Consider the following 25,798-nt stretch of genomic DNA (forward strand, 5'->3'; position numbering starts at 1 on the left):
ACAAAAAAGAACCAGAGTTATAGATACAGAGAACAAACAGGTGGTTGCCTGATAGGACAGGGATGGGGGAGGAAAGAAAAAGGTGAGGGAGATTAAGGGGTACAAATTTCCAGTTGCAAAATATTAAATGAGTCTCTGGTATAAAATGTACAGTGTGGGGAATACAGTCAATAACCAAGTATTATCTTTGTATGGCGACATATTGTAACTAGACTTATCATGGTAATCATTTAGAAATATATAGAAAAAAAAACACTATGTTGTGTAACAGGAACTAATGTAGTGTTGTAGGTCAATTATACTTCAAAAACAAACATACAAACAAACTCATACAAAAAGAGATCAGATTTGCACTTACCAGAGGCAGGGGATGGGGGGAGGGAGAATTGGATGAAGGCAATCAAAAGGTACTACAAACTTCCAGTTATAAGATAAATAAGTACTAGGGATGTAATGTACAACATGATAAACACAATTAACACTGCTGTATGTTATACATGAAAGTCGTTAAGAGAGTAAATCTCAAAGGTTGTCACCACAAAAAAAAGGTTTTTTCCTATGTCTTAATTTTATATCTATATGAAATGTTCACTAAACTTACTGTGATAACCATTTCATGATGCAAGTCAAATCATTATGCTGTACACCTTAAACTTACACAGTGCTGTATGTCAATTACATCTCAATAAAACTGGAGAAAAATAAAGCTTCTGACAAGAAAGGTGAGAGGAGATCACACACAAAAGATCAAGATCAACAATCAAATGTTCTCAAAAGCAACACCAGAACAACAATAGAACAATGAAATCTTATCCTCAAAATACTGAAGGGAAAAAAACCCATACTCATTTTTATATGAAGGTAAATATCACTTAAATATGAGTGATAAATGAAGATATTCTAGGCATACAGTATCTCAAAGTTGACCACAAAAAGACCTTCTTTCAAAGAACTTTTGAAGAATGTAATCTAGCAAGAAGAAAAATGAATCCAGAAAAAATAAAATAAAATATGGCAATTAAGGGAAAATCTTAGAAGATTTATCTTCTTAAAAAATGTATATCCATAAGAATCCATTATTAAAACATCACATCACCCTTATTCCAACAAAACGGGGTGGCAAGGAGAGTATGCGAAGGTTCTTGGAATTTATTGGTCAGGTAAGAGAGAGAACATACAGATTAAATTTAGACACTGAAAACATACAGTATAAAATGGGAGAGCTAACAATAATCACATTAAATATAAATGGGTTAAACTCAGAAGATGTATTCTTAGATTAAATGTAAAACCAAGATTCAAGAAAAATGAAAAATAAAGGGACACGAAAAAAGTACATGAAAAGTATGAACCAAAAGAAAGCCACTGTTAATATCAAAAGAACTAAAAATCAAGGGGGTGGGAATAGGAAGAGTAAGAAACAAATACGAAAATTATATACTGTTAAAAAGATAAAATGAGTGTGAATATGTATGTACAACCTCAATGTACGTAAGTAACAACTGAAAAATTTGGTGCAGAAGCAATAGATCGACAATTCTAACTGGAGCTTCTTAACTTGCCTTTGAAAAATTATGAAGCAATAAAAAAAGGGCAAAGATTTGAAAAATGCTACCTTGAAAGACTGATAACATATGGCATTACAACAAACATAAATTATATTCTTTGTGAACTTACACAGAACATTCTTGTAGACTATTAGAAAATCTAAGAAGCTGGACTAAACCTACCCTGATTTAATGAAATGTCCTCAATGGTTGTTTTCCATATTAATAATTTCCTAATATATTTCCAATTATTTATATTCTATGTTTTTCTCAAGAAAGGACTATGTATTATGTCAAAAGACAGTGTAAGCTTTCTGCCTATTTAGACTCCAGAAAAACAAAACTTGTGTTTCTTAAGAGATCACTTTATCAATGGAAATACAGTGACTATATTAGAAAAACTATTGCAGAGTAAATACGTTTCTCATTGAATGTCCTTACTAACGGTTAAGGAACCACATTGGCTATTCAAGTTCAAGAATATAAAATAATCCACAAATTAAAGGTCTAATTGAAATGCTTTCTCAAATTGCGTTCAGATGACAACAGTAGCAAGAATTTGCAATGAAGTATTAATATTAAATAAAGTCTAATCCTACCAACACTCCATACTAAATATTTGCTAATTCACCTATCAAGGTTCATAATCTTCAGCTTTTAACACTAAAAACTTTAACAAAGTCTCCAAATTGTATTTAAGTAAGAACACTTTTCTGCACAGCCTACCTAATTAACAATTCGAAAATGCTGGCTTAGGGATCTTTGTGAAGGAAACCAGTCCTTAGCCAATCATCCCAAACTCTGCGATGAAAGAGGACTAGGTATTTCTTTAGGAGTTTCAACTCCTTTTCCTTGTAATAATGATGCAGGGAAAGGAATGGACTGCGCTTTTCTACTTAATTCAGGCTGCAGTTTGGAAGGCTGAAGCCTCCCCTTTAGGCAGCAAAGGGAATATTCCTGAATTTTCTCCGAATATCAGAGAGAGAGTTCCATATTTTGCCCATGTTATAACCTCCTCTGCTCTTACAGGCAAAGGTAAACCCATGCCTTGGATGTTACGGGTAAGGAAGTTCAGGAAAAAATTAATGCCATTCAAAATGCTGCATTATCATTATTTGGGAATGCCTGTCCTCTATTTGTAGTCAGAATGTTGCTCATTTACATACTTCTTCACACATTAAGATGAGTTAGGGTAGAGGCCAGTTTTACTAGCCCTAACTTTTGTGATCACTATTTAAAAATCACTCACAAAAGGAGAAAATATAGAAATGTCCAAACCAAATCAAATCAGTTTAGTGTCAAAATAAGATTTCAAGTAACAGCAAAGCCCTTTAAGGAGAAGATTTTTATTAAGATATGACCCTAAGCATATTCCACTAGACCATTTTCCTTACTCCCAAACACTCCTTTCCAAAATAATCCACACATACTAGTCACACAAATGTGTGCCCAGGAATACCCAATATTAGAAAACATACTCTAAAGAACTCTAAATGGATGTACACCTGTCTTCAGTTCAGCCTGTTTTCATCATAAGTGTATATACTTATCCCCACTAGACCCTATTTCACATGATTTTGGAAAAACAGAAAGGAATAAAGATTGCTAAGTTACTGGAGCTAATAAACAGAAGTGCTGAGTTCCAGAGCTTGTTAAGAAGAAAAAAAAAAAAAGTGAACTTAGAAATGAAGTTGTAAAAAGTTCCTTCCAGCATAGAGATAGAAGATAAACTGAATTAATAATCTACGTAAAATCCAAAATTCCACATGACTGTAAACTAATGATGGTGGCCCTACACTCAAAAAAATAAAGTGTAGAGATACTATACATAGAAAATCCTAAAGAGGCCACCAGAAAACTACTAGAGCTAATCAATGAATTTAGTAAAGTCACAGGATACAAAATTAATACTCTCTTGCATTCCTATACACTAAAAACAAAAGATCAGAAAGAGAAATTAAGGAAACAATCCCATTTACCCTTGCAAAAAAAAAAGAATAAAATAGCTAAGAATAAACCTACCTAAGGAGGAAAAAGACCTGTATGCAGAAAACTGTAAGAGACTGATGAAAGAAATCAAAGACAACATAAACAGATGGAGAGATATACCATGTTCTTGGACTGGAAGAATCAATATTGTGAAAATGACGATACTACCCAAAGCAATCTACAGTTTCAATGCAATCCCTATCAAATTACCAATGGCATTTTTCACAGAACTAGAAGAAAAATTTTCACAATTTGTATAGAAACACAAAAGACCCCAAATAGCCAAAGCAATCTTGAGAAAGAAAAACGGAGCTGGAGGAATCAGGCTCCCTGACTTCAGACTATACTACAAAGCTACAGTAATCAAGACAGTAATGGTACTGGCACAAAAACAGAATGGAACAGCATAGAAAGCCCAGAGATTAAACCCATGCACCAATGGTCACCTAATCTATGACAGAGGAGGCCAGAATTTACAATGCAGCAAAGACGGCCTCGTCAATAAGTGGTGCTGGGAAAACTGGACAGCTACATGTAAAAGAATGAAATTAGAATACTCCCTAACACCATACACAAAAATAAACTCAAAATGGATTAAAGACCTAAATGTAAGGCAAGACACCATAAAACTCTTAGAGGAAAACATAGGCAGAACACTCTTTAACATAAATCGCAAGATCTTTTTTGACCCACCTCCTAGAGTAATGAGAATAAAGACAAAAATAAACAAGTGGGACCTACTGAAACTTAAAAGCTTTTGCACAGCAAAGGAAACCGTAAGACGAAAAGACAACCCTCAGAATGGGAGAAAATATTTGCAAACAAAGCAACTGACAAAGGATTAATCTCCAAAATATACAAACAGCTCATGCAGCTCAATATCAAAAAAACAAACAACCCAATCAAAAAATGGGCGGAAGACCTAAATAATCATTTCTCCATAGAAGACATACAGGTGGCCAACAAACACATGAGAAGATGCTCAACATCACTAGTTATTAGAGAAATGCAAATCAAAGCTACAATGAGATATCACTTCACACCGGTCAGAATGGCAATCATCACAAAATCTACAAACAATAAATGCTGGAGAGGGTGTGGAGAAAAGGGAACGCCGTTGCACTGTTGGTGGGAATGTAAATTGACACAGCCACTATGGAGAACAGTATGAGGTTCCTTAAAAAACTAAAAATAGAACTACCATGTGACCCAGCAATCCCACTACTGGGCATATACCCAGAGAAAACCATAATTCAAAAAGACACATGCACCCCAATGTTCATTGCAGCACTATTTACAATAGCCAGGACATGGAAACAACCTAAGTGTCCATCAAAAGAGGAATGGATAAAGAAAATGTGGTACATTTATACAATGAAATATTACTCAGCCATAAAAAGGAATGAAATTGGGTCATTTGTAGAGACATGGATAGACCTAAAGACTGTCATACAGAGTGAAGTAAGTCAGAAAGAGAAGAACAAATAGCGTATATTAACGCATATATGTGGAATCTGAAAAAATTGGTATAGACAATTTTATTTACAAAGCAGAAATAGAGACATAGATGTAGAGAACAGAGAAGAAATGTATGGATACCGAAGGGGGAAAGGGGGGAGTGGGTGGGATGAACTGGAAGATTGGGATTGACATGTATACACTATTGATACTACGTATAAAACAGATGACTAATGAGAACCTACTGTATAGCACAGGGAACTCTACTCAGTGCTCTGAGGTGACCTAAATGGGAAGGAAATCCAAAAAAGAGGGGATACATGTATACGTACAGCTGATTCACTCTGCTGTACAGCAGAAACTAACACAACGTTGTAAAGCAACTATACGCCAATAAAAATTAAAAAAAAAATAAAGTGCAGCAAAAATTGGTTTATCAACTTTGAAAACAATTGGAATTCTCTATTAACCTGCTCTTCTGTAAACTGACAGTCTGAAAAAAACTGGTATTTATTACAATAACCTTAAAGATATTACTTACAAGATTCTGAAACAATTCTGAATATGACTTTCCTGTCTGCTATTTTCTAGGTAAAGTAAGAATTTTCTGAGGAAAACGAAAACACTAATTCAAAAAGATATATGCACCCTCATGTTCACTGCAGTATTATTTACAGTAGCCAAGACACAGAAACAACCTAAATGTCCATCAATGGATGAATGAACGGATGAAAGAAATGTGAGATATATATCCATTATATACCCATTATATATATATCCATATCCATTATATATATATATATATATTCCATTATATACATTCCGTTATATATATAATGGAATATTATTCAGCCATAAAAAAGAATAAAATCTTGCCACGTGTGACAACATGGATAGACCTCCAGGGCACTATGCTTAGTGAAATAAGTCAGACAGAAAAAGATAAATACCATATGATCTCACTTATATGTGGAATCAAACAAAAAAGAAAAAAAAAAAAAAACCAAGCTCATTGATACAGACAAAAGATTGGTGGTTGCCTCGGGGTGGGGGTGTGGTGGGGAATAGGTGAAGGGGGGTCAAAAGGTACAAATTTCCAGTTATAAAACGAGTAAGTCATAGGGATGTAATGTACAGCATAGTTACTATAGTTAATAATACTGTATTGCATATTTGAAAGAGGCTAGGAGAGTAGATCTTGAAAGTTCTAATCATAAGGGGAAAAAAGCCAACTATATATGAGAGAGATAAATTAGGAGTTTGGGATTAACAGAAACACCCTACTATATATAAAACAGATAAACAACAAGGACCTACTGCATAGCACAGGGAACTATATTCAATATCTTGTAATAACCTATAATGGAAAAGAGTCTGAAAAAGGACAGATAGATGGAGATATAGATATAACTGAATCACTTTGTTGTACACCTGAAACTAACACAACATTGTAAATCAACTATACTTCAATAAAAAAATAAAGAAAATTTAAATAAACTTTAAAAATCAACGATGTATGGTGACAGATGTTAACTGGACTTATTGTGGTGATCATTTTATAATACACACAAATATCGAATCATTTACATTGTACACCCAAAACTAATATACAGTTAATGTCAATTATACTTCAATTTTAAAAATGAAAAAAATAGAATAATTCAGATAATATTTTGTCTGAATACTCGATAAAAATAATATCCCATTTTCTGATCAAATTAGGCAGGTGTGTTTGCCATTCCTGCCACTACTTTCCCCTAACTCACATCTACACCAATGTAAGATTAATGTTCCCCAAACATCATTTTCATCAAGAATTTGTTCTGCTAAAACAATAACAACAAACAACAGAAATCTCATATCCTCACCATACATAGAATAATAAAGGTCAAACACCTTGCCCTGATTTGAAAATCTTCCATGATCTGGTACCAATCTTTGGTCTCCATCTCACCTTCCATCAATCACATGCACAAACCCTCTGATGCAGCAAGGTTCATTCACAAAACTAAAACACACCTGTGTATACCTTTATTTCCCACTTTCCTCATATCTAAAAAGTCCTCCATCTTCCTGTCCCCCTTTTTTTTTCTATCTGAATCCAACTAGCCTTTTTATGCAAAGCTCGAGGCCTCTAAAATAAGCTCCTCTCTACCCTCAAACCAAACTGATTTCCTTCTTTTCTGACTTCCGATGACCCCTTCCAGCACTCATTCATTGATTCCATTAGCCACACAGTAACTCTTACGCACTAATAAGCATTGTATTATGATGATGGGGCCACAAATATACATAAAACTAAGTCCCTACTCCTTGGGCTCACAGTGCTCTAAAGACAGACATGAAAAAGTCATTACAGCAGTGTTTGTAATAGAGGTATAAATGGCGGGAAAGTGGGACCATAAAGAAGGATCACTTAAAGCCGTTTGAAAAGATAAAAGGCTTTTCAGAGAAGGTGACATTTATGTTAAATTTCAAAGATGGGTAGGAGTATGTCAGGCACAGAAGTAGGGAAAGGAGTTCCAGGCAGAGAAAACAGCACATACAAAGGCAAAGAAAGGAGAAAAACTTGGCACGTTTAGAGAACTATAAATAGAAAAGTATGGCTGGAGTTCAGAGTACATTAAGTCTACCAACACTTACTGACTGTCCATTCACCAAACCTCAAAACAAATGAAAAAAACCCACAATATCTCCTCAAAGAATGTGCAAGGATATGGCACCCAACTGACTAGCACAGTTAATTCAAACAGAAGCAGCAGTACTGAGCACTTACTTATAAAGCAGACACTGTGTTAGGTACCCAAGATAGAGAAATAAAGAGCATGGCTCCTGCTCTAATGGAGCTAACATTTTACTAAGAAAAGAGAGAGTCAGTTTACTGTAGATAGATTTTTAGGTTCAATCCTTATGACAAAAGACTAAGAGAAAACTAAGAGAAAATTATATTAATAGTACTCACTATTCTCCCCATCTATTTTCTAGATTTTACATAATGAGCATGTGTTACTATACTATGATAGTTAAGGAGAATAAAGTTTATAATTGGAAAAGTATGAAACTTGACACCTGATAGGTTCCCAGTAAATGTCTGAGCAGGTATCTGCTAATTAAAGCCTGAAAAGTTTTAGATTTGAAACTTCAAATATCCAAAATATGGCTACTTACACCACCTCAACAGCTATGAATCTCGTTGGTACAAATCATCATTTTTCACCAATTATTAGCCTTCTAACATGTCTCCTTGCTTCTGCCCTTAACCCTCACCCTTCATCTATATATAACAAAGCACCCAGAGAGATCCAGATAATGGCATTTTACTGCTCAAAATCCTCCAATGGCTTCAGTAAAAGGCCAGGACTTTACACAGGCCCTACAAGATCTGCCACCAGCTTTCTATTATCTCTCTGATCTAATCATCTCCAACTCCTCTCTTCTTTACTCACTAACTCTAGCCAGAATGGCCTCCTTGCTGTTTCTTGAACATACCAAGCATGCCCCACTGTTGTTTGTAGACTCATCCCAGATATCCACCTGGTTTGCTCCTTCATCTTCCTTGGGTCTTTATTCAAATGCCATCCTCTTAGACTTTCCAGTCCGCTCTATCTAAAGATGTAACACTCTCCCCATCCAAAAACTATCTCCTTTATCTGCTTTTTTTTTTTTCTTGCACTTACTATTATCTAATATACCTGGTTTTACTTGTTTTCTAATATACCTGGTTTTACTTATTTGTTTACTATGTCTCCTTTCCCTAGCTCCAACAGGGAAAGTTTTTTCTGTTTTCATTACTGATGTATGTCCAGTGCATAGAACAGTGTCTGAGAAATGATAAATGATCAGCTATTATTCACTGAATGAATAAAGGGCAGTAGGCTGCATATGGTTAAACGTTTGGTCTCTGGTGGCCAGAAGACCTGGATCAAATTCCAGCTCCACCACTTTGTAGTTGTGTGACCTTGTGCAAGTTAACTTAACTTCTCTAAACCTTAGTTTCCGTATCTATAAAATGATGATGTTGATATCAATCTTGCAGGATGGTTTTGAGGATTAGAATAATGCAGGTTGAGCAAAATGCCTGGAAAACAGTGAATGTTCAATATATGTTAGCTATTATTATGATGATAATGAACATTCCTGACACCCAAAATGCCTCCACTGAGTTATCACATCATTTCCAGTATCCAGTTCTTCAAAAACAATAGTTGTTTGCAAAATCCTTGGATCATTACATGCTAGTTTGAACAAAACCAGTATTACTCTGGATCAACTCTTACCTTACACAAGATTCTCTTCTGTTTTAGCTTATAAAAAGAGATGGGTGTCTAGTTCACCTAAAAGAAATTTTTTAAGTGCTACATAAAATTGCACAAAATGCCACATTTATCACAATGCTAATATACATTCTACTAGAACTGACTCTTGGTGCTTGTTTCATAGAACCGCACAAGAAAAGGTTAAGCTTAGGGCCACATCAATGGGATACTATACTACTAATTCTGTTTAGAATTTTTCAATTCATTCAGAATTTCCCAAATTAGATTCCCCATTTGCTGAAAGGCCCACCATACCCACCAGAGTTCATAAGAACCTCCCCATGGCAGGGGATCTGATTCAGTACAACTACAATGTATCAATGTTGAATTAGGAGCTTTAAGAGGTAAATAAATTTTTTCTTAAAAGTACTTGGCCCCCAAGACTTTGGTGGTAAAATAAGAGCAGCAAATTATAATTCACAAAACTAAACTCTAATTCTGACCCCATTACTTATTAGCAATGATACTTAAAGGCTTTTTTCCTCATCTGTAAGATAGGATGATACCTATTTTGTAAAGCTGTAAAAATCCAGTGAGATGAATACCTGTAAAAATGAGCTATACTATATAAACTGTACTGCAGCAAACAAGTCTTTTGTAAAAAGATTAAAAGATTTTTAAATAAAAAGCCACAATCCCACAACTACCCCAACTATTTTCATATTTTGCTAGTATTCCCTTCAGGTGCTTCTCTTCACACACTTTTTTAATAAAGACGAAACCACGTGGAGTTCGGGGAAAACAATACAGCACGCCTTTTTTAGAGCTAGATAGCCCAGGTTCGAATACTAGCTCCTAAAATTACTAACTGTGTGACCTTGGACAAGATTCTTAAACTCCTTTGTCCTGTTTTCTCTTCTTTAACATCAGGATAATAGTAACAGTACCTATGTGATTGGGAGGTATGAAGAAGAAATGAGTTATTATAATCATTTGGTACAGTGCTTGGCACATGGCAAATTTAATAAACAGCTAAGAAAAGACAAAATTCTGCTTTTTAAAAACTTAAGATGACGTCATAAACCAAAAGTACATTATTATCTAAAGTATCATAGAAAGATTCTTTTAAAGATCTCTAGGATACTTTACAGTGACTATTTTAAAAATAAATCTCCCTACCATTCCTTTGTCTAGATATTTTACAATGTATACTAGAATCCATCTATTGCTTCATACTTCCAGTAGAGGTCTCCATCTAAAAAATAATGTATCAGATTGAAAACTTTAAATTAGTATTCCTGTTATTTAAAAAAAAAAATAGGGGCCAGCTTTATCAAATAAGCAAATTTAACTTTTTCCAAGAAAAACATTTTAAAATATGGAATATCTGAAGAAAAAGTGACTTTTCCCAGTGATTGTTATATTTTGCTGTGGGTTCTCCAATAATACTCACCTCTCTTATAAAACATAATCCTTTGGACAGGAAAGGGAAAGAGATAAGACTGTTGGATACAAATGATAAATCATGTGCTTATTTATCACCGCTACTGGCCAACAATTTAATACCTATGCCTCAGAGATGGTATAAGTCAGTAAAGTCATCTTAAAGTAAAAGTAAAGGTCATGTTTTGTAGTAGCAAAGAAATCTCAACAATTTCTACATTTATTCCTTTTAAATCACAATAGAGTAGCTAGAGTAATAAAGGAAGCTCTGAATTGGCTTCTACATTCCCCCTCCTATCATTCAGTAATAGTGACCTAAGACAATTCAATTATCCTTATGCAGGCCCACCAGAAAAAATATCCTTATTTCTAGCCTACCAAAAAGCCTGGGGCTAGACCACCTTCTTAAAAGCCCTTCTAGCTAAGAATGATGATGCTATGAATTGATAGGTTCAGTAGTCATATCCAACTGTTGCTAAGTACATACTTCTTGCTCCTATCTTTAGGAATCTAAGTTTTCAGGCTCCATAAGCTATATTACTAGGCCTCTATAAAACATCATATTTGCATATAATATTTAATGTCTACTGCAACTTAGCTCCTTAAATGTGTAAGACTTAAATGTGTAAGGTAAATATCTATAAGATTTGGTATGACCAAAAACTGACCAAGAAATTACCAAGCAATTTGCTTAAAGCTAATAAATAGTGCTGCATGTGTGCACACGTACACACGCATCCACTTAAACTAACCCCCAGAGTTTACAAACAGGGGAATAAAGAAGGAGGAATGTTCTAAGTAACTCTCAGAATTAGCAAGACTTTAATATCCAAATTATATCTAATTCTGAGGATCAAATATACAATGTAAAAACATAACACATTTGATTTAGTGATAATGGATTTGAATGGACAGACCCAAACATTTAAGATTTCTGGTTGTAACTAAAGCATGAATTTGCTTTTCATCTCCACAGGGTAGATAACCTATAAAGATGACTTGTAAATAAAGACAACTACTTCTCAGCTTGAGAAGATAAAAATCAAACAACTATCAAATCGTAGTTTATCCTAGTCTTAATAACATAGAAATCAAGCAATGAATTAAAAACAAAAACAAAATTATTGCCTTGTTTTTGTATAACCAGTGATGCAATGGCCAGCAAAGAATGAAATAGTGAAGAGTTCTTAATGGACAGATAGACAAAGGTAATTTTCCTCCAAAGTTATCATTTAGCATTTTAGCTGATTTTTATTTATATATTAAATTCCTAGAAGATGAGAAATATTCACATTCAAGCATAAGCTGCAAAATAAGATTTAAAATTTTTAATAATCAGTATTAGTTCCTCTCTTGAACACTGATAATAATCACAGATTTTGAAAAATTAGTCAAACACTAGTAGATAAACATATGAAGGATATCACTAAATCTGACTTTTAAGTCTAACAGTATTATTCATTACAGATATAGGAATACTATGTTAATAGAACATACAGAGCTAAGACTGCATCAAGAGCACACAGCAGGCAGTGTCCTACTCAATGAGGAAATGATAGAACCATCCAACTAAGGTCAGCATCAAGGCAAGGAAAAGATGCCCTCGTCTCCCTAACTATTTCAAAGTGGCCAATACAATCAGACAAAAGAAAATGATTAAAGGCGTAAAATTTAGAAAAGAAGTAAAGCTATCCCCATTTGCAGATGACATACTAGTACGTCTAAAAAAATTTTTTAATCAATGATAAAACTAATACAAGCGGCAAAACAATTAAGGTGCCAGATTACAATATAAAAAATCAGTAACTTTCATATAAATGATAACTAATTAGAAGATATAATGGAAGAGAAAACCACATTTACAATAGCAAGAAAAATGATAATATACTTAAGAATAAACTTAAGAAATGTCAAAAACCTGTAAAAGGAAAACTTTAGACTCTTGAATGACACAAAAAGATTGAATAGAAGACTTTCATTTTTCTTGGCTAGGTAAACTCAATATCATCATGTCCATTCTCCTAAGGTAATTGTTTTTAATTTAATGCAATCCCCATTTAAAAAAAAAAAGAAAGAAAAAGCTTTTTTCTGAACTAGAACAAATTAATGCTAAAGTTCATATGGAAAAAAAACCATAAACAAATACCCAAGAAAACCTTGTAAAAAAAGAACTATGAGATGGGAATGGCACTACCGAATATTAAAACATGCTATATAAAGCCACAATAATTACAATATAGTGACATACCATTTCTTAACCCCCCCAGATCAATAGAACTTCAAAAGCTTGAGAAACACATGGTAAGGCTATGGGAAACAGGTACCTTCATATACTGCTGATGGGAATGCAAAATAGTTCTCTCCTACTTGGAGAGAATCTGGTGGGAATTTGGCAGAATTTAATCAAATACATATGCCTTTATTCTTTGATTATTGCATCAACCCCCACTTTAGTAATTTACTCTGAAGATCCATCTCCAAAAATTTGAAAATAGGTTTGCATAAGGCTACTAGATTTGCAGATTATTCATGTGACATTATTTGTTATTGTAAAATACTGGAAACAACCTAAGTGTCATTATGTAGGAGACTGGATGAATAAAGTAGGATATAACCACACAATGGAATACTATGCAGCTGTTAAAAACAAAAGAACTTTATGAACTTTAGAGTGACAGGCAAGATATTGGGCTGGCCAAAAAGTTCGTTCGGGTTTTCCGTAACGTCGTATAAAAACCCGCACAAACATTTTGGCCAACCCAATACATTAAGTGAAAAAAAGCAAAATAAAAAAATAGTGTGCATTCTTAATGTTAAGATGGGGAACTAAAAATGCATGTATATACCTCATTTTTACAAAACAAAACACAAACAAAAAAACAGGAAGGATAACCAGAAACTACTGGTTACCAAAAAAGCATGGGTAGGAATGGGGCAGAAGTGACAGGGAAGAAAAGAGGGTAGAGAGTAAACTCCAAGCATATCTTTGCTTAAATTTTGCTTTTAGAATCTTAAGGGTTTTATATATTCATAAATAAAATTAAAGGAACAAATAATGGGGAAAACACAAAATTGAATACAAACGGAAAAAATGTGAACTTTACTGTTTTAAGTGAATAACTATACCCAGAAAAACAGAATCCAGTCACTGTGAACCTTTTTTAACACAATTATTTACAGATATAAAGTCAGTCTGAACACAAAAAGAAATGCAAACAAATTTGTAACTCTACTTGGCAGGTTTGTTGTTTGTAGTGGTATGGGTATAACAATTCTGAAACTATTCTCTATGTGTTACAAAACTAGCAAGATAAGTAAATACACTGGTGTTAGGAATTAGGGTTCTCAATGCGGTTAAAGGGAGATACATGGAATGGAAGAAGGCAAGAGAAAACGTGTGTGGATTGTAATTAGAGATATCAGTATAGCCTTATGATTTGCAAAATGTGTATATTCATATTTAAAATAAGTAAACTTCCTAGCTCTGTCCTCTGAAAGGGCCCAGAAGAAAAGATAACCCAATAACAATGGGTACATCTACCACCCAGATTTGGTTTCTATATACCATTCCACACTACCAGGACTTCTTGAAGAAATAGCTGATGCTACAGCAGGGAAAGCAAAACACAAGTTGACTCTAGAAGATCTTATTTTGTCAGAAAGCAAGAAAGAGCTCAAAAATAATAGTAACTTGATAAAAATACACAGAAGGCAGCTTGAAAGGGCTCCTCCTGGCCAAACTGAAGCAGCAAAATGCATAACTGTAATAGACTTTAATCCATTGTATAATATAAAACTCTAATAAATAAAAAATAAAAATATTTTCCGTATCATAGATTGCCAACTAATAAGATGTAGAAGAAATGATAAAATTAGAAAATAAACATCATACAGCCATCATAATAATTGATTCAGGCAAGAATCATCAATGGATATTAAAACCACTAGGTAAAAGTTTGACAGTGAGCAAGATATTTACAGTCTCAAAGTACGTCTCCACGGGTCATTTGCTAATTACAAAACAAAAAATGGAAACTTTACAGTGGAGAAACCAGGAGGACACCACCTTAACCAAAGTTAATGTCAGCAATAATAGGACAAAGTGACATCACATACCGCCTGCCAAAAATGCTTAACCTAAATCTAATCCTGAAAAAAACCTCAGAAAAATCCAAATTTTATAGCACAGTTGACCCATACTCTTCAAAAATGGTAGCATCACAAAAGACTGAAGAACTAGAGATAACTAAATGTGATACAAGATCACAGATTAGGGATGGGTGGGTATGACAGCTATAAGACATCTTTGGGGCAACTGGTAAAATTTGAATAAGATCTGTATATAATACAGATAATATGATTATATTCATGTTAAGTTTTCTGAATTTGATTATTTTACTATTGTTATATAAGAGAATGTTTTTATTCTTAAGTAATATACACTTAATTAGGAGGAAAGGGCATTATAACTGTAATGACAGCAAATGATTAAACAACTGTAATGATAACAATTATAATAATGTGTGTATATATGTATACACACCATCACATATAAAAAGGAAAACACAAAGCAAATGTGGCAAAATAACAATTGGTCAATATAAATGAAGTGTAAACAAGAATTCACATACAGAAAGCGAAAAAAAGATTTAACAATTCTGAAAAAAGAAAACATAGGAAGGACAAAAAATGATAGGTTTATCATTTCTCTCTCAACCAGATTTTTTACTACTAAATTAATACATCGCAATGGGGGGCTACCTGGAAAAACTATTCAAAAATTCAGAAGTTTGACTTTTTAATGGTGTAAACTAAAAAGATTATACCAAACCACTTAAGCACTCTTGACCTATTACTTGTGAGTGCACTTGGAGGTACAGCCTGCTTAGGTACTAAATACTGTTTATGAAGTACTAAGTGGTCTGATCTGTGCTCAAGTACATTGAAAATTTACTTAACCTATGAACCATTATGGAAAGTGTGATCAACTTGGGCATTATTACTGACACATTTAAATTCAACCCCACCTCTAAAGTACAACAGGTTAGGGCCCTAACTATGGTCTCTTCTTTGTCTTATTTTAATGGAAGAATGTTCCTACTGACCTCATGTATGTTATATTAACATTTTATTTATTTAAAATAGCCAGTGGGCTAGGAGAGGAGCAAAAACAAATTTCATTTGAAAACACGTCACCATGAAAGATGTGTATATTATAATTATATAATAAACATCATCTCTGCGCACAGAGCAGCTGACCACTGAACACTGTAAGTAAGAATTTACCAAGTACAACAGTTAAGAACTCAGAAAGAAAGAACTAAAGATACTTGCCATATATCCCATTAAGATGTATATTCAAACAATATTCTTGTACAACTTTATTCAAATCCTACTTCATAAAAAGCAACACTTTGGCTTGGTCCCATTACACAGTAATGAAAAAAATCATTTACTGAAAGAAGCAAAAGATAAACATACTAGGTCATGGAATATACCTGAAGATATTTAACAACTGTGGATAATGGAGGGTTATGTATAAAACAAAGCTTTGTAAAATGTAAAGCAGGTCTATCGCCAGGGAAAAGAATGGAAAGGTAAAGGGGAGAAAGTGTGGTTTGAAAATATATAAAATAAACCTTACCAAGTGGCAATTATGGCTGACACTTAAGATTGAAAGTTGCATATAACCTACAGCCTTTTTTGTTTTTTTTCAGTAGCCCATATGCTCCAGAAGAAAAGAGTCTGAGTGGTGTAAAGAAATTCTTTTCTAAGTGTTATTTTTTCTGAGATTAAATAACATCAATTACTTCTGAAATCTGAAATGATAAAAATAAAATCTCACATACGATAAGTTTGAAACATGAAGCTAAAGCGCATTAAACAAGACAAGCTATTGTTAGTATTGTTATTTTTAAAGGAATTTATACAATATAAGTTAACTCCCCTAAGCAGTACTGAGATAGACCAACAAAATCCTCACAAAGAGAAAAAGCGGTCAGTAAATTCAATAAAATAAATGGCATTCCATTTGGGGAAAATATTATAAAGTCGTATTTAAAAACAAAACCTAGATATTAAGAAATTTTATTTTTAATTAAATTTTAAAAATCCAAGTTACTATACAAATACAGTTAGGATAAGCTCAAATTGGTAGTTCATTTACCCCTTTTTTTCCCCTTAACTTAAGAGGAGCCCTTGTTATCTTCTCTAGAGCCCAGAAACAAAGTAGGGTGTGTCCAGGCTCTGCTTAGAGATGACAGGTGCAGCTTGAGCAGGTGCCCCTAGACCAGATGTCACCTAGAGGTTTTGCTCTGGATACAGCCCTGGCCAACATGTTGGTGCCAAGTTAAACCAGTTATCTCAGCAACTCAATTGGTTTAATTCCAACACTTAGATCAGCTGTTCTCAAACTTCAGTGTACTTAAGAATCACCTGGGGCATACTTTAAAAAAATACAGTGTTTTAGACCATTAAGTCATAAAACCACTGATCAATCTTAGCACCACTAAAACAGGACAACTAAACATTATATGCCTCATAATCTGATGAAAAGCACAGCACTACCTATTAAAGTACACCTAAAATACTAAACTTGAATTTTTTCAATCTTTAAATCTAATAGTTTTTAGGAAATAGATACAGGGGATAGAGGAACAAGTTAACTGACACTAGAAGGAAGAAGTCAACCAAATCTAGAATTTAGGGCATTCTAAAGGACAACTGACCCCATTACTTCAATAAATCAGTAGCATGATAGGAAAAGGGAGCTGTTAAGAGACTAATGAGATAAAAGAGCCAAAACAAGAGATTCAGCCCCACCATAAAATTCTCTTGCAGTAAGATGGGGTGGATCTGCAAACACTAATTTAGATATTGATGGAAGTATGAATCTATCATTTGGGGACAATAATTCATAATGCAGTATCTATTCCTAGATATCACCAAGAGATTCCAGTTCCAGCAATAGATCACTGCAATATACTTAGTCACAAGGGTATATATCTTGTAGAAACGAATTAACTTTGAATTCACAGCGTAATGAATACTCAAAAAGTATCCAAGCACAAGTGATACTTTTTAATGTTTGAAACAAAAAAATATATGTTAGACCCTATTTTAATAAGACAATTCTTGGAAAGCACAATAAAATTCATAGAAAACCTGAATGCTACTGAGAGTGACAATTTGCTCTAAACCATCTCTATATTCCAGGTCCCCCAAAAGTTTTATATCCTAAGTGAATCCATTAATAACCTTTACGATAGGTAACCAATACTAGTATCAATCACCATATATACATTTTTGTGTACTTCTGAATAAAAAGAATCAACCTGCCTATTTCCTGAACTCTACTATGGATAACTGAACTAACCATATTATTTACATTTATTTTAAATTCAAAAGCCAATGCTTTTGCTTTTCATAACAATTATGCTTACAATTTCAAACCATAAAATATTTGATGACAATCTTTAATTCTAACGTCTCCATTTTTATCTCCAGTAAGTTTGGTCCTTAAACCAAGATCTACTTCTAAACAGCTTTCCCTAAAGTCAAAATTCATGATTATGACCTATGTTTTTGAAATGGTGGAACTGAAGCAAATACATATTTTAGCATGACTATCATATTTCAACAAAAGTAATTACTATTCTGCAAAACAATGTGACCAATGATTTGGCTACCTTTCTCTTCCTGGCAATGAACACAAGATAATTTTAATGTCCCCTATTCGAACAACTATTTAAGTATTACCAATATAATTCTGCACAGCAATTGATAAAGATAAGCAAATAATAGAACCATAAAAATCATTTAAATCTGTATTTATATATATCTATATAAATATACATAATTACCTCTCATTTCTCATTTTCCATATTTAAAATTTTTCTTCCTTTACCCTCATTACTTCTAGCTCAGGGTTTCCCAAACTGTGCTCCACAGAACTTAGCAGATGTTCCGCAAACATTCCCCTGCGATGTACGGTAGTGTTTGGGAACCATCATTTACCATAGGTGGAGGCAGGGAGGTAATAAATAGTGTTTCTCCAAATTGTCTTGAGATCCACAACTCACATTAACAAAATACAGTCTCTACGACGTCCTTCAATGAAGTAACACAAATTTATCGTTATTACTCAAATTCATTTAGTCTTTTTTCAAGGAAACATACTGACATTTCAGGAAAACAAGTGCTTCATACAGCACAAATTGGGAATCTCCACTCGAATTGATCCTGAATACCCAAGAGTGTGGCGACGATGGTGGTGCCAGATGAAAGCAGTAGAAAGAGAACCTCTCCCCATATGTCCTCTACTTCCTAATTCAAACAAACCCTGTATTTACTAGCAAACTTGTGGAGGGACTGTACCACTCTGGAAAATGCCCAATAAGCAGCCTTCCCCCAAATAAGAATGAAAAACACTCTAAATACTTTACCTAAAAACATGCAGTACTGAGTACTTACTCACTGACTAACGCACCTACATTCCAGTGAATTAAAATGTTTGTTTTTCCTTCCTTTTCCAACTTCCAATATCATTTCATTTCAGATTATAAAATATTCACAGAAGTGACATACTTCTCTATCAGTCATAGTGGATTTTACACACAACCAACTGAAAATAATCAACAACAGAGAAGAGGTAGGATTATAAGAGTGCCCCTCTTTAGAAGCAGACAATTTTCATTCACAGCTAAGGCAGAAAATTTAAATGCAAAAAAGCATATAAACATTTCTGGGAGTTACAGTTAAGTTCTTAGTTTGTGTCCTCAGTGAAAACTATCCACCCTGGAAAGAGTTAGATTTATTTCTACTTGAGGGCAAATTTAAGCTATTTAAAACATGGTTTCTAAGACACAACACTAACCTAGCTGAGGTCTCATAAGTCTTTCAACTTTTTCTACTTTCCACTCCTCCTTTCAACAAGTTTGCACACCCTCTAAACTGTAACAGAATATGAGAAGATATCAAAATCAGGTTTGTTCAAAATGAAAGGTTATAGTTTACAAAATTAATTTTAAAATGCATATATGAATAATTTATTTAGATACAATTTTTCTTCCAGTCTTCATATTACTTTTATTTTCCTTCCTTAAATAAGGAGAGCAATCTCCATTTATCAATTCTGTTGATACACAAACTCAATGTATTACTTTATTTACTTATATTACAGTTTTGAAGCATTCTTTCATTTAACCTCATGATTCATAAAAGACTTTCTCTTAAAAAAAAGTGATCTACATGGTAGACACTAACCACCCAGCACACAAGTGTATTCATTCTGTTTACCTGATAAATATAAACTTTAATTGGTATAATTTAAGGCAGGACTTCATCCACCAAGGGGGGAAAAAAATAAATAAATTCACAATGAAACTGAAAATTCACTATAGCGGGTACAATTCTACAATTAAGTTTCTGACTATTCCAAAGGTAGGTACATGTAAAAAAATAATTTTATAAGAAAATCAGTAATGTACAGTGTTGTACAAAAAATTTTTTTAAGTCCAAGGTATTTCACCTCCTTTTCAAAAAATCAAGTTTTATAATGGAAACATCAACTTAACCTTGACTATAGCTGTACTATTGGCATCAGTAAGCTAAAACAAAATTCTTCAACTATTTGAAATATTTACCTAAATCTTCATACCAAGGTTTCAAATTCTTAACAAAAAGTAAGAGCAGTAAATTGTCCCCCAATCTTAGCACCAAAACAAAATGAAAATATAAAATTAACTGAGTAAATATGGAAAACACTGGGTATAAATACACTCAGGCATAAATTTAACCATAAGTAATTTCCAATTATATTTTAATTTCTTAAAATCACTTTGACTAACAAAGTGAATTCATAATAGATTAAATATTACTGAACACATATCAAGAATACAACTTTTTTGTCCAATTAACAAATGCCCCTAAAGCCATTTAGAAACTTTTGCACTTTAACTTCTTCATCTACAAAATGTGGGAAATTATTAACTTATCCTTTTATACTTATAAAGATATTCTAATAATGAACATCTGTGAAATATATTGAGATGTACATGCCAAGAACGGAACTAAGTGAAAACAAAATACATAGACATAATAGATGAGTAATATCCAAGCTTTAAATATAGTACTTTTACACATTATCAGTAGGCACTTTTATTTTTAAAAATTAACTGCCAATGTTAAAACAAATAATCAATTGCATTTTCAATTTTAGACCTTGAGAAATTTTTGTAGACAATCTACAACTGAATAAGTGTATGTTTGACACAATCAAGCTAACTTTTGGCAGACCACTAAACTCAAGTCTCTGTATTTGATGTCTATGTCTGTTAGAATGGCCAGCATATTAGTTTGTTCTTCTTTATTTAAATGTCTGCAATATCATGAAAATATATCATAAAATACCAGGCTAAGAGCTACCCATCTAACTACAGAGGAATGTCAGCAAATTTTAAACTTCTAAACAAGAACACATGTAATGACAGTCCTTACAATAAGTCAAATGAAACAGCAGTTCATATTAAAAAAAAAATTAGTCCACCTGTGATTTATAAAACACACTGCATTATCTACTCATCAGAAACCATGATACTCAATTTGACATATCAAAGAGGGAACTTACAAAGTCACTTGATTACTGTTGGTTACTATGAAGAGGCACTCTTAGGGTTAAGTAACAGAATTACTGTGAAAGCTTGGCATCCTGTCTGCCAGTTAAGATTTTTCAGAGGAAGGTGTAAAACCCATCATAATACATGTCCTCTAACTGTGCAATATTACACCACTATGGAAAAAACCTTCCAAGGTTGGTAGTACCCAATTTTTGACCAGCATATTTCTTTTGTATTTCTTTACAAGCCATGCAAATCTTCACATGGTTTTATTTTCCAAAACAAATACTTCAACTTTTTTCCTAGTAGCCTAGCTACAACCCTACAAAAAACAAACCTGGAGAGTGACATATGGAGGAAAAACAAGTTTAGCTAAGGACATAGTTCAAAATGTAGCTTCTAATAAGAGCATAAAACTCAAACTGACCCGAGAACAATATAGAGTTGTGAACAATCTTGAAACTACTACTGTTAAAAACAGTATCATCAATGGATGATAGATCCCAAGACAGAAATCACAACTGGAAAAACAATATTTATGTAACTTATAATAAACTGGGAGTCTAGACATTTGATTATGCTAAAGCTCTATTAGTATGAATGTAAACTCTTCAGAAAAACACACATCCCATGAAACATATATATCATACAGTACCTTCTGGATATTAAAATCAATCAATCAATCATCCAATAAATATCAGGCATAACTTAACATGTATTTTAAACGGTCTAAAATCCAAATGGTTCAAACTGATTACCAGAAAACCAGGACATGTATTAACAGTACTCCTCTCAATATTATAAATGAAAATGAGCAAGTAAGTATCACCATAAATAAAAAATTTTCTACTTCTCACCACATTACTAAATCAACAATTTTGAAGGTTAATTTTGTTTTACTTTGTTTTTTGTTTCAGTCTTTTATTTTAAAATGCACTCTGACACATGCCATCACACCCTCACAAGAGATAACAACTAACCATATTTAATATTTTCTAGACTTCTGTGTAACTCAGTAACTACTCACAAAGTTCTGCAAACTCTTCAGCTTCAAGCCTGAAGTCAATCTAAGATAGCCAACAGAAAGTACACCTGTGCAATTACTGCATTTCCTATTCCAGAATGCTGAACATAACACAGAATATCTACATCTGGATATTGCATTTGGAGCAATGATAAACGCCAAGCTCAAATTATGCAGAAGCCACATTACCTAAAAGGTTATCCTATAACATCATTATTAAAAAGCAATAAATGTGAAGAGCATTATTTTAGTTTTAAAAAACAAACACCAACTAAAGAGCCTTTATGGGTAAGTAAAATAAATATTAAAAATAAAAGATGACCTCATAATAAATTACAATATAAAAATATTCCTAGGAGAAAAACTGAGAAAAAATTAAGGCTGAATCACAAAATATATTATCTAAACTGTATCACATGCCAACTAAATAAGAAATTTACTTTGTCAAATAAATAGTCAAAAAAGAAGGGGAAGAATGAAGGAAAATCCAAATCAAAGTATTCCACTTTGCAGTATCCCTAATTTTCCTAAATAGATAATAATCCTTTTAAAGGTTTTTAAGTCATTCAAAAATTCCAAAAAATATATATATATATATATTTTATATATATATATATTTTAAGAACAATCCTGGTCACTTAAGGCACCAACATGCTATGCTATGCAGAAATATTCTACTGAAAAACTACTCAGTGACACGGTTCCACACAGAGGTTTCATTTTTTAAAAAAATCTTAAAGTCAGAATTTTAAAAGGCAAAGGAGTTTCCAAAACAAAGAAAAAAATTTCCCAAGGGATCCGAAGTTTCATTAATTATCTTAACTCTTACTAAGCATCACCTTTCTGCCCCTCTGTGGATATCAAACAATCAATAACTATGTCACCAAAGAATGTTTACCAAGATGGGGGTGGGGTGTCACCTGTAATGATTCTGTATGAAAAATGTAAACAATCCCAAAATAGGTGAGGAAAACTTTCACCTTCTTATAATCTCACTTTTCGTATATTTAATGTTTCTCAGACTGAAATTAACAGAAGTTTAGACTGTTTTGGTGTGCAAGGTTTGTTTCTTGTTTGGGGATTTTTTTTTTTTCTTTTTGCTAAAACAAATCTCCCCATAAATCCCTTATTCCCAAACACTGTTGGAAGAGTCACTACTACTCACCGCAAGTAATACTGTTTTAAAGCAAAGGCAGCGTTAGAACAACTTCTGGGAAAGTTGAACTCTTCAACAATTTCTCCCCACTGATTCTTCTCAGAAACCTGTTAAAAACACAGCCACACTTGTCTGAAAGTGCACAATTCAAGAAAACTCTAACCTAACTCTGAAATAAATACCCATTCTACAGAGATCTGCAGATACCTCAGGCATCAGTGGGTGATTCGGCTCGATCCGTAAGAGTAACTAAGCAAGGGCTGCTTGAATCACCGTGTTTTCACCCGAGAGCCCAGTATTTAAGAGCACTTGTTTTGTTTGGGGGGCGGGGGGGGGGGTTGGTGGGTTTGTTTTGTTTTTGAAGCCCGGACAATAACCAATCGCAAGTCCCTCTGTCGCCCCCTTTTAAATCTCAACGCGGTCCGTTTACACTAAAAAAAAAAAAAAAAAGTTCAAAAGGATCAATACTGTTCCGGAGAGCGACGTCCGCAGGTTCTGGGGGGGCCGGGGCCGATTCCGATCCCTCTCCCAGATCTATCCATCTCCATAGGCCCTTCTTTGAGGCCTACAGCTTCTGCCTAGCCTTGAAGCCTAAGATGGCTATTTGGAGACAGGTCCTGGTTTCTTTTGTTAGCTGTATAAACCGAGAGCGAAGGGGCCGAGGCTGTGCCCCCGGCTGCCGGGATCATTTCGCAGCCGATTATCGATGTTAAACCTGCCCGCGCTAATTTTGAGTTGCACGAAAACTGCTCTCAGAGTCTGTGTGTCTCTGTGTCTCCGCCTGTGCTAGAGCGGCAGCGGCGGCAGAGCTGACTCGCGAGCGAGCGGGCGGGCGCGGGCGCGGGGCGGGCGCGGGGCTCGGGCGGGCGCCCCGCACGCCCGCACTCCCCGCCGCGGCGCTCAGACCCCGCCGGGCCGGCCGGGCACCGGGCAGGGCGCGAGCCGGCGCCGGGCCGCCCGCCCGCCGAGCCCCGCGCCCGCCGCGCGCACGCGAGCCACCAGGCCAAAAACAGCCCCGCCGCCGTCCGCCTCCGTGCCACCGGCTGGGAGCGAAAAGAACGCCTCTGGCCCCCGCGGGCCACCCCCCCGGCCCCGAGCGCCCACTCCGGGGTCAAAGGAGACTTTTTGGAGGAGACCAGTGAGAGGGAAATACAAATTAAAACTTCCACTCACCTTCGCGAATCCGCCTAAAGTAGTGACTCTGGTGTAGAGACCGTGAAGATCCAGCTCCTTCCCACCCACCGCAGGGATTTTTTTAAAAGGCGACCTGCGGGAGAGAGAAAGCCCCGCACTTGTCAGCCGGGACCCCGCGGCGGCCCGGGCGGGAGAGCCCCGTTCGCCCCGGCTCGCCCCGGCGCTGCCCCCCCGGTTCTGCTCTCACCCTCTGCTGTGGTGGAACTGCCGCAGCTCGTCCAGGAAAGCGAGTCCCTTTCTCCGCTCGTCCGGAGGCGCCTTCCCCGTCGAGTTTGCCATTATTTTTTCGAAGGAGGTTTTAAAAAAACCCAGATCGGTGTTTTAAAAGCGCCCCCCGCTCCCTGCGCTTCCTACCAGAGCCCGGAGCCCATTCCTCGGCCGGCGGCGGCGGGGCTCAGTCATGGGCCGGCGGTGGCGGCGGCGGCGGCGGCGGCGGCGGCGGCGGCGCAGGGAGGGAGGGAGGGAGGGGGAGGAGGAGGAGGAGGAGGGGAAGGAGGGAGCAGGAGGCCAAGGGGAGAGGAGGGAAGGAGGGAGGGGAATTTCTAAAAAAGTTTAAAGAAATCGGAGCGAAACTAGAGGGGCAGGCGACTGCCGGATCCGCGCGAAGCCGCGGGGCGAGCGCGGCCCCCACCCCTTCCTTCCCTCCCTCCCGCGGCCCGGCTCTCGCCCGCCTCTCAGCGCCGCCGGCCCAGGCGGCTCGGCCCGGGGACGCGATTCAACATGGTGCTGCTGCCGGGGGCGCGCGAGCGGGCGAGGGGAAAGGCGAGCCGACGGTGAGGGGCCGGGGCGGCCGGAGGCCCGGTAGTTTCGGCGGCGGCGGCGGCGGCGGCGGCGGCGGGGCTGGGGCAGGCGGGGCTGGGGGTGGGGAGGGGGAGGTCTGTGTGGTGGTTTGTGGAAAGCGGGGTGACAGCGTGTATTCCGGCCGCAGCTCCGCGGGGCCCTCGCACACATTCACGCGCGGCCTCGCGGCCGGGGCGTCCCCGGGCAGAAGGCACCGCCGGCAGCCGAGCCGCTGCGCGCCGCCTGCCCGCTTCCCTCCCCGCCAGCCTCCCTCTCTGCCGCCTCCGGCGCCGCCGCCACGGCCGGGCAGCCAGCGCCCCACAGCGACCCCCGAG

General features: G+C 36.0%; 1 protein-coding gene across 1 annotated transcript in view; it reads right to left on the reverse strand.

The window, feature by feature from the left end:
* Positions 1-25,496, reverse strand: part of ARID2 (AT-rich interaction domain 2) — a 175,000-nt gene extending 149,504 nt beyond the window's left edge. The window contains exons 1-3 of the mRNA XM_007179224.2: positions 24,871-25,496; positions 24,663-24,756; positions 23,499-23,596 (exon numbers count right to left, since the gene is read on the reverse strand). Coding sequence (XP_007179286.2) covers positions 23,499-23,596; positions 24,663-24,756; positions 24,871-24,962 — 284 coding nt within the window. The 5' untranslated portion in view covers positions 24,963-25,496. The remainder of the gene's footprint in view (positions 1-23,498; positions 23,597-24,662; positions 24,757-24,870) is intronic.
* Between the last annotated feature and the right edge of the window lie 302 nt (positions 25,497-25,798).

Source organism: Balaenoptera acutorostrata, chromosome 11 (genome assembly GCF_949987535.1).
Source record: "Balaenoptera acutorostrata chromosome 11, mBalAcu1.1, whole genome shotgun sequence".
Lineage (NCBI taxonomy): Eukaryota > Metazoa > Chordata > Mammalia > Artiodactyla > Balaenopteridae > Balaenoptera > Balaenoptera acutorostrata.